At 36.8% G+C, this 13722-nt stretch overlaps 1 protein-coding gene across 1 annotated transcript in view; it reads left to right on the top strand.

Moving 5' to 3' along the window:
- Positions 1-554: 554 nt before the first annotated feature.
- LOC104494575 (probable global transcription activator SNF2L2) overlaps positions 555-13722 on the top strand; it is a gene marked incomplete at its 5' end in the record, with an annotated part of 16425 nt that continues 3257 nt past the window's right edge. Inside the window, 9 exons of the mRNA XM_010137432.1 lie at positions 555-621; positions 1157-1267; positions 2758-3000; positions 3280-3393; positions 5418-5525; positions 6915-7001; positions 7900-7946; positions 9345-9511; positions 11398-11561. Of these exons, the coding sequence (XP_010135734.1) occupies positions 555-621; positions 1157-1267; positions 2758-3000; positions 3280-3393; positions 5418-5525; positions 6915-7001; positions 7900-7946; positions 9345-9511; positions 11398-11561 (1108 nt within the window). The remainder of the gene's footprint in view (positions 622-1156; positions 1268-2757; positions 3001-3279; positions 3394-5417; positions 5526-6914; positions 7002-7899; positions 7947-9344; positions 9512-11397; positions 11562-13722) is intronic.

Below are 13722 nucleotides of genomic sequence, written 5' to 3'. Positions count from 1 at the left end.
GGGGGGGGCGGGCGGAAAAAGCGATAGTTTTTATAGCTTAGCTATAAAAACCTAGTTGTTGTGATCAAACGGAAGAAACAGTGCAAAAATGGCCCTGCACAGGGACCCTGGCTGGCACTGTGAGTGATTAGTCTGCACTGTGTGTAGTTCTAATCAGGTAGAGTAGAACACAGATTGATTCTATTAGCAACTTAATGAAGCTGATGATAAATAGTTTAAGAGAACTTACAGATGTATTTTTTTGTTCAGGGTATCTTTCCTGTCCTTAATAGCCTCCAAAATACAAAGGTGTGCACAAAATACTTGAATTGTTTTCAAAGAGGCCCTGAACATGAGGTGAAAGAGCATTTCACACTTTTTTCTCTTACTCCCCTCTCAGAGATGCTGATATTTTATTACAGTATATAAAGTGCATTTTTTAAAATACACTATTAATTATGGAGGTTGATTGCTTGAAATGTGTTGAAAAGTTGACAACCACTTGGAAATGCTTACAAAGTTTGACCTGCAAACTATGAAAAATGTATTACTTTTCTTTATAATCTCTGTGATAGGACTTTATCGAATTGGACATATGAATTTGACAAATGGGCTCCTTCCGTGGTGAAGATATCTTACAAGGTTTGATTTGCTTTTTATATTATTACAGAGTTGAAGGGATGAGAATAGAGCCAGTTTTTCCTCTGCCTTTGCATGTATTTCTAAACTGTTTGATCATGAGGTTTTGTCAGGTACTAAGCAGTGAGAGTTAATCATACTAAGAAGACTGTATTAAACTGTAATTACTTTCATGTTGTGAAATGCAGAATAAGATTGTTAATTATCACATTACAGTGCTTCTGATGAGAGTAATACGGATGGTAACTACATGATTTATACATAGCTGAATGCTTTGCTGTTTGGCTGCTGTAGTAGTGGTATGGCCAAGCGATTTGTGAGGGGACTAGGCCACTAGCGGCATGTTTCTAGTGCCCATAAACATTGCTTTGCAGTCTAGCAACCATTTAAGGAAGGCACTCTGAGGAAGTCTGAAATACATTGTGTGCAGTACTGTAGGATTACAAGTTCATGTCGTTGCTCTGTGTCTGCTAATTCAGAAAAACAATATTATTTTTCTGATCAGAAGAAAGAGTAACTACTCCTTTTCCTCTTTTAGGGTACACCTGCAATGCGCCGCTCACTTGTTCCTCAGCTTCGAAGTGGAAAATTTAATGTTCTTTTGACGACTTATGAGTACATAATAAAGGACAAACATATCCTCGCTAAGGTAATAATGACTATCATCTTTTAACTTCAAGACACCTTCAAATGGTGCATAGCACAAAACACATTTTGTTTTGTAGGGAAGTCCAGAGTTTTCTGTCCTTCAAAAAGAGTTAAATTTTCATTTACTTTTCTATTCCACTGTTTGTGATTTGACTTCTCAGCCACTGCTCTTCTCTCTGTAAATACCAGGATTTTCCTGAATGTGGCCAGGAGACTTAACTTCTTTGTGCAATTCTGTCAGTATTGTATACCAGCCTGTATAACGTGAAATAATGTGACTTTTCTCTCCTCTGCTTAATGACATTGAACCTAATCTGCAGCCCTGGTGTTTTTTCCCTTGTTTCTGATCTGAAGCTCACTATCATGTAGTCACTTTTCTGAAAATGACTAAATAGCTACTTGTATAATGAATTTGGTAATTACTACGCTCTTTACATGACCCAGTTCTTAAAGGTTCAATAACGGTCAACAGGTGTATTTCAAATGGAATTAATTAATTTAAAAGCTACTGTACTGTAAGCCTGTTTCATGTACACACAAAGCAGAATAAGGAAGTATTTTGCTGTATGGAGAAACCATATGGTTCTAATGTCCCTTTGCTGTTAATTATAATTTTATTTCTTTCTATTACGTACTGTATATGTAGATTACTAATTTTTCTTCTGTGATTCAAAGGCAGTGCATTTTCTTAATGTAATTCTGAACACCTGAGAACAGCTTGGAGCTGCAGAGTTTTCCTTCCCCCCTGTTTTTTTTCCACCCTTGCTAAAGGATAGGAAAGACAGTACTATGCTATTCAGCCTGTCCTGCAAAATGGAATTAGTCAAACCTAAGAAAGCACAGAGGCCTTCCTAGTCATAGAGTCAGTGTGGCACATGTGTTGTCTGCCCATGTTATAGTACATGTAGTAACAACTTGAACGCATTTCTTTCAACATCTGCTGTAGCTGCACTAAAACTTTCTTCACATTAAGAAAGAGAAACTTCATTTGAAAATGCAGTAACTGAGGTGAGATGATTGTAATTATGCTGATTTGTTCTTGAGTAAAAACATAGGATAAGCTGAAATAAAATTCAGGGTTGCTGTTGTCTGTGAGCATAGATATTTTGTCTGAAAATACGTTTGTCTTGTGTCAAGTCTCTTACTGCAGACAAGTTTATCTGAAGTTTATGTTGTGGTATCTTCCTTACCCTGTGACCATAATCTGGCCTTGAAAAGCCAGTCACTCTAATCTCTACCCCAGAAATCTGGTGTTTGCTGTTTCAATTCAAGTCAGAATTCAGCATCAGATTCAACAAACCAAGTGTTTGTTTCTTATTTTTGCTGCTTGCAAGGGCACTGGTACTCGGATGATGCTTGATTTGGCTTTTCTCATAAATGAGAATGTCTGTTGTCTCAGGTTTGAAATACTTTTTTTCTACACTGGTTGGGAAGGATTTGGCTGAGTATGACCTGCTCTGATTTTGCCAACCTGTCTTCTTTTTCTTCCAGATTCGATGGAAATACATGATAGTAGATGAAGGCCATCGAATGAAGAATCATCACTGCAAGCTGACTCAGGTCCTAAATACTCACTATGTGGCCCCTAGACGAATACTGCTGACTGGGACTCCATTGCAGAACAAATTGCCTGAACTTTGGGCTCTTCTCAATTTTCTGCTCCCAACCATTTTCAAGAGCTGTAGCACCTTCGAACAGTGGTTCAACGCTCCGTTTGCCATGACTGGAGAAAGGGTATTGTGGCAGGGTTTTTTTTATAAAACATCAGAAATAAGCCACTTTGATGAAAACAGAAAGACAATTATACAGAAGGATTAGTGTTTGATCTCTGCCTGGTACTTAGGGAATTCCTGTAACTAAAAGCCACTTTTTTTTATAAAGCCAGAAAATTTTAGTATTGGTGTCTTTTTTGACTCAAAGTTAGTTTGGTTGTAACATGCAAACAATTATTGCACATTTAGCTTTTCATGTGAGAGAAGTTATTACATGATACACTTTTATAAACTTCTGTAGGTGGACTTAAATGAGGAAGAAACTATTCTGATCATCCGTCGTCTCCATAAAGTGCTCCGACCCTTCTTGCTGAGAAGATTGAAGAAAGAGGTTGAGTCTCAACTGCCGGAAAAGGTTTGCAATGAGAGGAATTGTACAGGGGGTTTAATACCCTTTTTTAAGCCTTATGTAACGTTCCTTTTTCAGATTTGTTGCACACAAGACTACTTCTTTAGCATCTGTTCTTGCTGGTTTGTTTATAAGTGTGCAAAGAAAGTTAGCCACTGAGGAAGCCTGAGTACCTGAAGTTTCGGTATTCTCAGGATTTCTCACCAGTCTTACAGCTTTAATTTGGTTTTTAGTTATACATGTAAGACACACAATTTATTTCAGACTGTGAGTCAACCTACACTGAGGATTAGATTCTGTCCTGTCCCATCCTCCCTGCACGACGTACAACCTTTGCTCCCTTAGATGGTTCACTGAAATAATTAAAGGACTACTGGACTTCCTAAAGCAAGCAGAATTTCGTCCTGCTTAATATTAGTATAGTGTTAATATTCTGGGAGTTGGGTGAAGTTTGTTTTTTTTTTTAATTAGTGGCTTTTTAATATAGAACATAAAATTATTTTCTGATTTGAAAGACTGTTTTTATCCCTATGCAACTCATTTTGCCCCACCCTGTCCTCCTCTGCGGTCCTGCATCGCTTTTCCCATTCACCCTTCCCAGAATAACAACATCAGCTAATTAAGATGTAAATTTGAATATGTACTAGGGAAAATGTGGTGCTAAGGTCAACTGAGTTAAAACCATACCAAATGAAATTTTTGTAAGTCATTCATTCAGTTGGCTGAATGAATGAAGAGCTTTGTACAGATGCGTAGAGACAGTACTCAAGGGAAAGCCGATTATTAATTTTTTTCTCATCTTTATAATGTTGTGAGCACTATTACTGTTTTGACTTCCTGTTTCTTCAAGTATCAGATGCTCAGAACCATTTATTAGAGAATGAAACATTTCATGACTAAAATCTTTATTACTGTTCAAATTTCTGCCAGTTAGAGCCACTGTATTTGATAAACACATTAATACATTGGAAGAGGAGGACTTAGAGGCTACATACACAATGGGAAAGGACCATGTTTCTTTCTGTTTTCTTGATCTTATGTAAGAAAAAAGCAGTTAGTCCAGCCATGAGGACTCAGCTGGTTGACTGAAGCCTGTTAATCAGTTTCATTTGATCTTAAGTGTCTTGGTAAATGAAGCCTTTGAAGAAACAGTCAGTTCTCTTTAATGAGTTAATCTTCCTGTCTTTCTGAAAAGAAAATAAACAGGTAATTTTTATTAGATTTGTTTTCTAAACATTAGGAAGCTTATACTTTTAGTCATCACTTGAAAGATTTCTAGCCACTAGTGTGGCTTTGTCGTGACTTTTTATTTTATGTAACTTATTAAAAAACAGGTGACTGTAGTCTGGAAATTAGGTACTAGAAAAAATGGGTTAAATTAGGGTATTACTGGATTTAAAGATAGTGTGCAGTCAAAAACTGCTTCAAGAAATACAGTTTTACAAAGCTGAACAAGAAGTCATAATGAATTTAGGTTTCATACTTATGTTTTAGTTGATGTTGAGGAAAAGGCATATTTCTCTCCCAACCTAGGTAAGCACAGTGCTGATTACACACTGAGGGATGCTTATTTGCTAGGTGTACAATGGTAATATTTTTATAATGCTTTGAATTTTTTCATATTGCTTTACTTTATATTTTTATAATGCTTTACAGATACAATCAAGTCCGCAGGCTATTAAACATAGTTTTAAAATTGCTTATTAAACATAAGATTATTTTTTAATTACTTTTTAAAATTGTTAAACTTACAGAATGAGAAAATAATTTTTTTTTGGCAATTCTGCAGTTACCTTTTCAGTATCCAGCTGTCTCATAGTAGTTCTGACTCTCACAGATTATCTTTTGAGGTACTCATTGCTGTGCTTGCAGTTGGATTGCTACTCACTGGAATTGTATGTAGTGTTCGGGTACAAATAAAGCTTTAGTAGCTTTTTAGTTTGCGTTTTAGGATGACAAGAACCTACAGTTAGATCCTACTAACATTATTATGTCAGTGTGTTTATGGTTGTTGGGTTTTTTTACCCTAGGTGGAATACGTCATCAAATGCGATATGTCAGCTCTTCAGAAGATCCTGTACCGTCACATGCAAGCCAAGGGAATCCTTCTCACAGATGGTTCTGAGAAAGATAAGAAGGTACAAAAGAAAGACTAAAACACATAGAATCAATGTATTGTGATTATACCTGTTACCAATATGATTTCTGTTTTTAAAAGTTAGTATATAGGCTATAACTGCAGATAACCGTCAAGAGACAAGAGATTCTTATAAGACGTGCTTTTGTTTTAGAAGGAGCTTGTGCTCTCTATTCACAAGGAACACACACAGTGAATACACTACAAGCAGGCAATATTTGAACAAAACCCAGCATTACATTTGACAGAGTTTAATCCAGTAATGTACCTGAGTAATTGTGGTTGTGCAGCACTGGCCACAGAAGGTTATGCATCTTGTCTGTCAGAACTATTAGTTAAGTCCTGTTTTGGCCAGCTCGGACTTAATGCTTGCATTCATACTTAAGAGATGTGTTAATGACAGAGTTCTTTAAGAGAACAGTAGGATTCAAAGTCACGTAGTCAGATTTAGACTCTGCATTAGTAAATGTTGATTATGCCATCATGGGTCTTGATCAGTTAATATAGAATGAACAGGTTGTCGTTCATTAGTTTATATATGTATACACTTTTCACATGTGTAAATAAATGTGAAATACTTGAATAGACACCGCAGAACAGCTGTGTGTAACAGTTCATGTTTCACCGTGTTATGTGTATACTACTGATGCAATGCAAGCCCATACTGTCATTCCATCATCCTTTTGCAGGTTGCATTGGTACAATGGGTGACTTTAAATTCATTCTTACTTTATCATCGTTTTCTTTGCTGGTGCTTATTTAAACTTCATACAAAACTGGTTCTTATGATTTTCATAGTTTGAGCATTTTGAAAACATTAATTTATGTGTTTCATTTTTAATGTAATTTATAAGGTTTGATGTCTTTACTTTTGTCCTACAAATTTTGTATCCCAGTTATCTCTAGATTTAACTGCCTGTGGCCATGTACTTTTCACTTGGCCTGGAAAGATAAACCCATTAACAGACAGGAGAGATACTGTTAACATTGAAAAGCATCTGGCAGGAATAGTTTCCTGTTAGAGGGTTCAGATCCAGTGGAGTTTGTATGGTTTCCTAATACACAGTATAAATAAGCAGTGTACAGGACAGTAAGTGCTTTGCTTCCCACTGTGAATACTGAATGTAGATACATAATTACTTGCAAATCTCCCTTTTTTATTACAGAGCATCCTTATGATAGATGAATTTATCCGGCAAAGCACCTTCCCAGTCGCTTCTGTTTTTTTGTTCTTTTAGTTTTTGTTTGGTTTGGTTTTTATTAGTGATGCAATGTTCAGGTTTGGGGTAGAAGTATTTTTATGCCTGCATTTAAAAATATCTTTTAAAAACTTCATTAATAAGCTAAGAAATTGGATTCATCATTTGATTTGCATTGTTTGTACCCATAGGGAAAAGGTGGGGCAAAAACACTTATGAACACTATCATGCAATTGCGAAAGATATGCAATCACCCATACATGTTTCAACACATCGAGGTGAGTCTGACAAGTTTGATTTTGAGAGTTGCTGTTATTCAGATAGCTAACATAATGGAAATCTGCAGATTAAGCATATGCGTGGACATCTCTGACCACATCATTTGTGCTGAAAAGGACACGTTTAAAAACATCATTACGGTCCTTTAATTTTTTGAAACAAATGGACCAACTGCCAGGTTTTTACTGGTAGTCTGATGTCTGCTTTTAAAGCATTTAATCTTGTGGAGACACTGTCGTTAATAAATGAAGGCTTTTTTGATTTTAAGGTGTTCCAGAGTAACTTGGTCTCTACTTAGACCTTATTTATGATGTAGTTCAATATTCCACGTGTAGGATCTTTGTAATTAGCAGGCTGCTAATATCAATCAAAATTGTCCTTTTCTATCCACCTTGGTTTTTCCAGCAAAAATGAACTATCTATATAGCATGTCTCATTAGGACCAAAAGTACGTAAATGTAGCGAATACGTCTGGAAAGATAGAAGGTGTTATAAATACATTTAGGAGTGAATAATTAAGTACCTACTGCAGTGTACTATTTGTAGTTTTCACTCTTTGTTCTCTTGTATGCTAATTAATTAAGCTAAGTAATTTACAAATGGATCTTCCAGGGATTAGTATGAATTAATTCAGTTCTCTTTTGTATTTTTAATCTGCAAAAATATAAGCTGACAGAAGTTACTTCTGCAAACTGTTAGTTTCAAGTCATGGTAGTACAGAAAAATGTTAAGCAGAGCACGGTTGCTCTAATGTGGTTTTCAAGAGTATGACTTGGAATATATAATGGAACTCCAGCCCCAACATTCATATATTTAATTTAACTGGTCTAAGAATGCATAACTTTGGGTTATCATGTAGTTTGTAATACAATCTGTTTATTGCTTATAACTCTGCAGGAATCCTTCGCTGAACATTTAGGCTACTCAAATGGTGTCATCAACGGGTAACTCAGTTTTTCCTCCTGTTCATAATATTGTATTGGAACTAACATATCTCATTCCTTTTCTAGAAGGTACATGCTAACAAATTCAAGCAGTGTGTAGAAAGGCAGAGGAGGCACAGGGCACATACCTAAAGCAAAAGATAACAGTGCTATAAGTTTTCATGACTCTCCATCTCTTTCAGGAGGACAGGCAGAGAAGATTGTAAAAGGTCGTCTTCCTTTCCCCTTATTTTGAAATAGCTTAGATACCATCTGAAATCCACTGTAATGACTCTTCAGAGAGAGCAGTTGGCATTTTCTTTCTTACTTTTGTCATCTAGTTTTCCCTCTTTACCATCTTTATTCCAAATTAAAGTAGCATTTCTTTTCATTATTTGAAATAAAATAGATTTGAATTTTGTTCTTGGCACTTCTTTGTGCAACTATCTATAAATGGATGCTTTCTAAAGGAAAGGCGTGTCTCTTCCTCCTGACCCCCTTCCTCTTCAGGTGTTAATGACATTTTTTTTTCCTTAACTAGTACACTAGACTGTTTGACTCCTTATCTAGTACACCAGAATATTTGTCTCCTAAACAGTTTAGTCTTTTGCTGATTACATCTGTATGCGTATCAGAAGGCCATGTATCTTGTGGACTGAAGTATACCGTTTTTAAAGATAAATTGTGTTTTGAGAGTACAGACTCAAGGTTTCAAAGTGAAATTTGTTTTTATAAAGCATGTCACTGTGATGCTGATTTAGCCATCCTGTTTACTTACATTCATTTTCTCAGTTATGACTTGAATTTCAGCGATAGGAGTATGTTTTGGAATTCTTAGCATAGGAGACAGAAAAGCAGCTAAACAAAGCAACTAAATGTTGTTCGGGATGGCTAAGGTTATAAGGCTAAGAATATATCTTCTGTCAGATTCCTCCCATTATCACCAAATATTAGTTCAGTTTGGAATATTTCACTTTCATGTGCATGGTAGTTGAGTGGAAGGGTAATTGTTTCTAACATGTGCCTGATGAATACAGCTTACAGCTGCAGAAAATGCAAAAAAAGCAAAACTACCAGGTGAATGTTTTTAACTGATAAAATGCTTATCTAGCTGAGAGGCAGTGGTTTTTTTGATGAATCATGAAACTCAACTGAGTTTCATAAGGAAAGGTGTTCTGTGTGGTTGAAAGTCTACACAGTTTTTGTAACTGAAGAGAAGGCTTACCTAAGAGGAATTCACTTGAGTGGGGTTTTTATATTATTGTAATCCACATAAGCAATTTGAAAGAGAGAAAAGTGCTATTAGTCTTTTTTATATTAAGTAAATTAATCTCTGTTATACATTGCCATGTTAATGACTAAAAACTTTTCTAAACGTGGGCTCATTCTGGCATTTACTGTGCTGCTTCTGTTCAACAGAGCTGAACTTTATCGGGCCTCAGGGAAGTTTGAGCTACTTGATCGTATTCTACCAAAGTTACGAGCTACTAACCATCGTGTGCTGCTGTTCTGTCAAATGACGTCTCTAATGACCATTATGGAAGACTACTTTGCCTTTCGAAATTTCCTCTACCTGCGTCTTGATGGTAAGCTGAGCGAGAGAGAGAGAAAAAAAAAAAGAGTTAGGAGGTATCATGTTTTATTAGTTTTGTCATGGGGGACCTGGGCTCTCCTCCTAGTGTCTTTGTAGCATACTAGTGCTGTGATGTAATACTACGAAAGTATAAACAAGTTCAGAAAATTACTTGACGTAAGAGAGGCAAATGAGCTGTCTCACTGTGCCACAGGATGTGTTTGTCAAAACTGGCTGAAGAACATTGTACCATGCTAGCAAAACCCTCCTTGTACCTCTGGCCCGCTTCCATTCAATAAAAATTAATTAGATTACATTTAAAATCTTGTAAATTACCTTACACCATGTATTTTAAAATGAATTCTTTTTCATGCGGAATGTCTGTGGCAGTACACGGTACAGTAAATATAGCTCCTTGTTTTCCTTACGATGTTGCAGGTAAAACTTTGGTGAGATGAACCCTTTTTTCTTCTTTTCTGGCTTTATGATGACAGATACCTTCCCTGCTGCAATGTAATATATATGTCAGTTCTACCCAGCTGTCTTCTCACATACAATGTTTTCTGCCAAAGTCAAGGGATTTGGGTGTCTGTGGGCCAGCAGGTTGGCTGTGTGATTGTACTGGCTCTGGCCAGGATGAAGTTAACTTTCCTCTTACCAGCATATACTGTGCTGTGCTTTGTATTTGTGGCAAGGCAAGGTTAATAGCCTATCAGTGATAATATTCCAGTATTTTGGTTTTTGCTGAGCAGTGCTTGCACAGTATCAAGGCTCTCTCTTCAGATGGCCTCTCTACCCCCAAGGCCAGTAGGCTGAGGGTGAACTGGGACCCAGCTGGGACAGCTGACCCAAACTGGCCGAAGAGACATGCTCAGCAATAAAAGCTGAGAGGAAGGAAGAGGATGCAGGGATATTAATCATTACAGCATTTGTCTTCCCAAGTCATTATGGGTGCTGAGGAAGTGGCTGGACATCTGTCTGCTGATGAAAGTAGTAAATAAATTTCTCTTCTTGCTCTGCTTGCATGCACAGCTTTTGCTTTTCTTAAACTGCCTTTATCTCAGCCCAGGAGCTTTTCCATCTTATTTTCTCCCCCTGTACTTCTGAGGAGGGTGAGTGGGCAACTGGCAGCTAGCAGGAGTCATCCCACCACACTGATAGAAGAATTTCATCTTCCATACATATTTTCATACCTGAATAAAAATTAGCAGGCTTACTTTGGCTTTCAGTTACAGACAGAAATCCATAAAGATAAGATGAGGTGATCCATATAGACTATTTGCAAAGTACGTGAAATTCATCCAGTTGCCAGAGCGCACAGGGTTTGATTTTTATTTAGATCTTTGTCTGTGTTTTCAGAACTTCATGTTTTTCACTATGATTGAATTTCTTGCTTGCTTTCCCTCAGCCATTGACAGGACATTTTAATAATTTTCAATTCTTTGTATTAATTATGACTCTGAAGGCCAGCATTGATGTTTTGGTAAATCCCTGTATAAGTAACTTTTTAAAACATTTAGATGCTGTTGTGGCCAGAAGGCATTAATCAACTGGAGCTGTCTTCTCTTTCTGTATGGTAACTTCAGTTGAAATTTTGTGAGTCATAAGAAGGTAAAATAATGTTAGCCAGCGTTTTTAAGTCCACTTTTGAAATGTCAAAAGAAATGCTTAATAGATATGTAGAAATCCACCTCTTAGATACGATGGGTAGTTGACAAAAACATTCATGGCCACTGTTTATTCTGTATTATGGAAAATGTGGCAGACTTGGCAAAGAGCAGATGAGCTAAAATTACCCTACTCATGTACCTTTAGCAACTGACATACAATTTAGATTATTTCAGTTTACATCTTTGTTACAGGGTGGTTATGCTTTTTTTTATTTTAATTTATTTTTAGGCACAACAAAATCAGAGGATCGAGCTGCTCTATTGAAGAAGTTCAATGAACCTGGGTCACAATACTTCATCTTCTTGCTGAGTACAAGAGCTGGAGGGTTAGGCTTAAATCTCCAGGCTGCTGACACTGTTATAATCTTTGATAGTGACTGGAATCCTCACCAGGTTATTTTTATTTACTTATCATCATAAACTACTTCATGATGCTTTTTTGGGTTGCTTCTTTAAATCTGGGATATAGCCTGGGGTGAAAGGAATAGATCCAGGTAAGTCCTAAAATACTGCTTTGAGAGGAATTAGTGAGGTAAATTACTACATTCAAGGAATGTTTTTGTTTGAATCAGTGAATTAATTCTGTGTTGGCATATGTATTTTAAGTCTCAGGGAATCCTCAGAGCTGGGGGCCTTAGAGTCCTGCTTCATTTGTGTGACTGTACTTACTCTTTAATCCTTAAGACTTCGGTAAGAAACTCTCCATTTTGAGTCTTCAGTAGGTAGATGCAGTATTGTAGTAAAGGCTGTGCACGGCGTTGCCTGTCTCAGGAAGTTAATGGGCATATGAGTGCAGCAGACTTGGCCTGAGACACTGAACTTTCACCGTTGGTGTGGGAGTGGGTAGTAGTGAGCACAGATCACAAGGAAAAGTGGGTATCAAACCACTTTGGCTTATTTAAAAAAGCCAGAAGAGGTAACTTCTGGAAGAAGCTTGTCAGTATCTTTTTTTCCTCTTTGTGAGAATGTAAGTTAGATATCAGAAGTATATAGTTATTGGTGTGTTTTCAGCTATAGTGCAAATATAAGCATATCAGGTTATAGTCAGTGGCCACATGTGAAAGTAAGGGAAGTGATAGTAAAAGCAGTTTTATATAGAACTTTCAAGGCAGCACTCCCATAGATGCCTGACATAGAAGCCATGGTGACTGATTTAAAGCAAGGCTTAAAAAAATTCAGAGGAATTCTGGCAGCTCAGAAAGCACTTCATTCTTTGTATTTTTGGTTGTCTTTAAGTCACTTTCACAGACAAATTTAATGCCCCTTCTGGCCCAACTTGAAGCCATTTCCTCTATTCTTATCACTTGCCACTTGGAGAAGAGACTGACACCCACCTTGCTACAACATCCTTTCAGAGAGTTGTAGAAAGTGAGAAGGTGTCCCCTCAGCCTCCGTTTCAATACATGCAGTTATCTTCTCCAGCAGATGGAGTGGTTTCTTTGTTTTAGTGAGCAGCATTCTAAAAGGGGGTAGCTGATGTGGGAGAGGTGGGGCGTTGCACTTAATGGCATGTTTCCAGAATGAAAAACTTCTGTTCCCTTGCTTGACTATTTTCCAGTGCTTCTGAGAATGATGATGTAAGCAAATGCGTATGGTAGCTTCATCTTCACTGTTAATGCAAACTTCAAACACACCTTTAGGTTGCAGCAGCTGTATCCCATGTAGTGCTTGGGAAGGGAATTGTGAGAGGGAAGAGCTAAAAACAGTAGCAAAAGCAAGGTGCTGGACTGAAATAGGAAAACTCATTGCCTGTTTGCTTTTTTCTCTACGTTAGGAAATTTCTGTGTTGCCAGTTAGCACAAAACTGTGATAGCACTATGAGGTTAGGTACCGTTCATTATCTGACTGTGCTGAAGTAGAAACACATCATTTACAGGAGTTAAAGGATTTCTCTTTTCCCCACAGAAAATAGATAAGTTTTTGAATTAATGAATTCTTCGCTTATGATCTGCAGTATACTTTTTACTTGCACCATTTCTAATTTCAGTCTCCTGACCAAAAAATATTTACATTGATTTAAGGTCTTGTATATATGAACTTTCAGTTAGGATTATCATACTTAAACCTGTTTTAACATATATATTTCAAGTTAAAAGCTGATTTAACAGATCAAATAGTTTTTTGTTAACATGTTTAAGAATTAACAACAGCCTTTAGTAGATAGTTTATATAATGTTTTTTTCCTGGTAGTTTTGTGCTTTCTTTTCCTGCAGTCAAGAGACATTTTACTTTAAGGTTCATTCTGATTTGGAAGACCATGCGCTTTGAATAATCAGCCCTTCTCAGTCACTACACATGCTTTGAAGAAGTTTTTGGCTTACCGCATTGACACTGTACAGATCATGTCCCTGTTTTTTCCCTTCAGTTTTCCCCCTACCTGGGTTTGATTAAGTTTTAGGGAAGAAAACAAGGAAGAGTGTAGCATATGAATTGTGGTGGACTGTCATTTATACATTTTACATTTTACATTTTCCTTTTTATACCAAAAAGAATTCAGCATTATAATGTCCAGAGAACGATTTTTGTAGCACACTTACAATATAAATGACTCTCT

The sequence above is a fragment of the Buceros rhinoceros genome, unplaced genomic scaffold (assembly GCF_000710305.1).
Source record: "Buceros rhinoceros silvestris isolate BGI_N320 unplaced genomic scaffold, ASM71030v1 scaffold46405, whole genome shotgun sequence".
Classification (NCBI taxonomy): Eukaryota; Metazoa; Chordata; class Aves; order Bucerotiformes; family Bucerotidae; genus Buceros; species Buceros rhinoceros.
The sequence above is the reverse complement of the archived record's forward strand: the minus strand, read 5'-3'. Positions and strand labels throughout refer to the sequence as shown.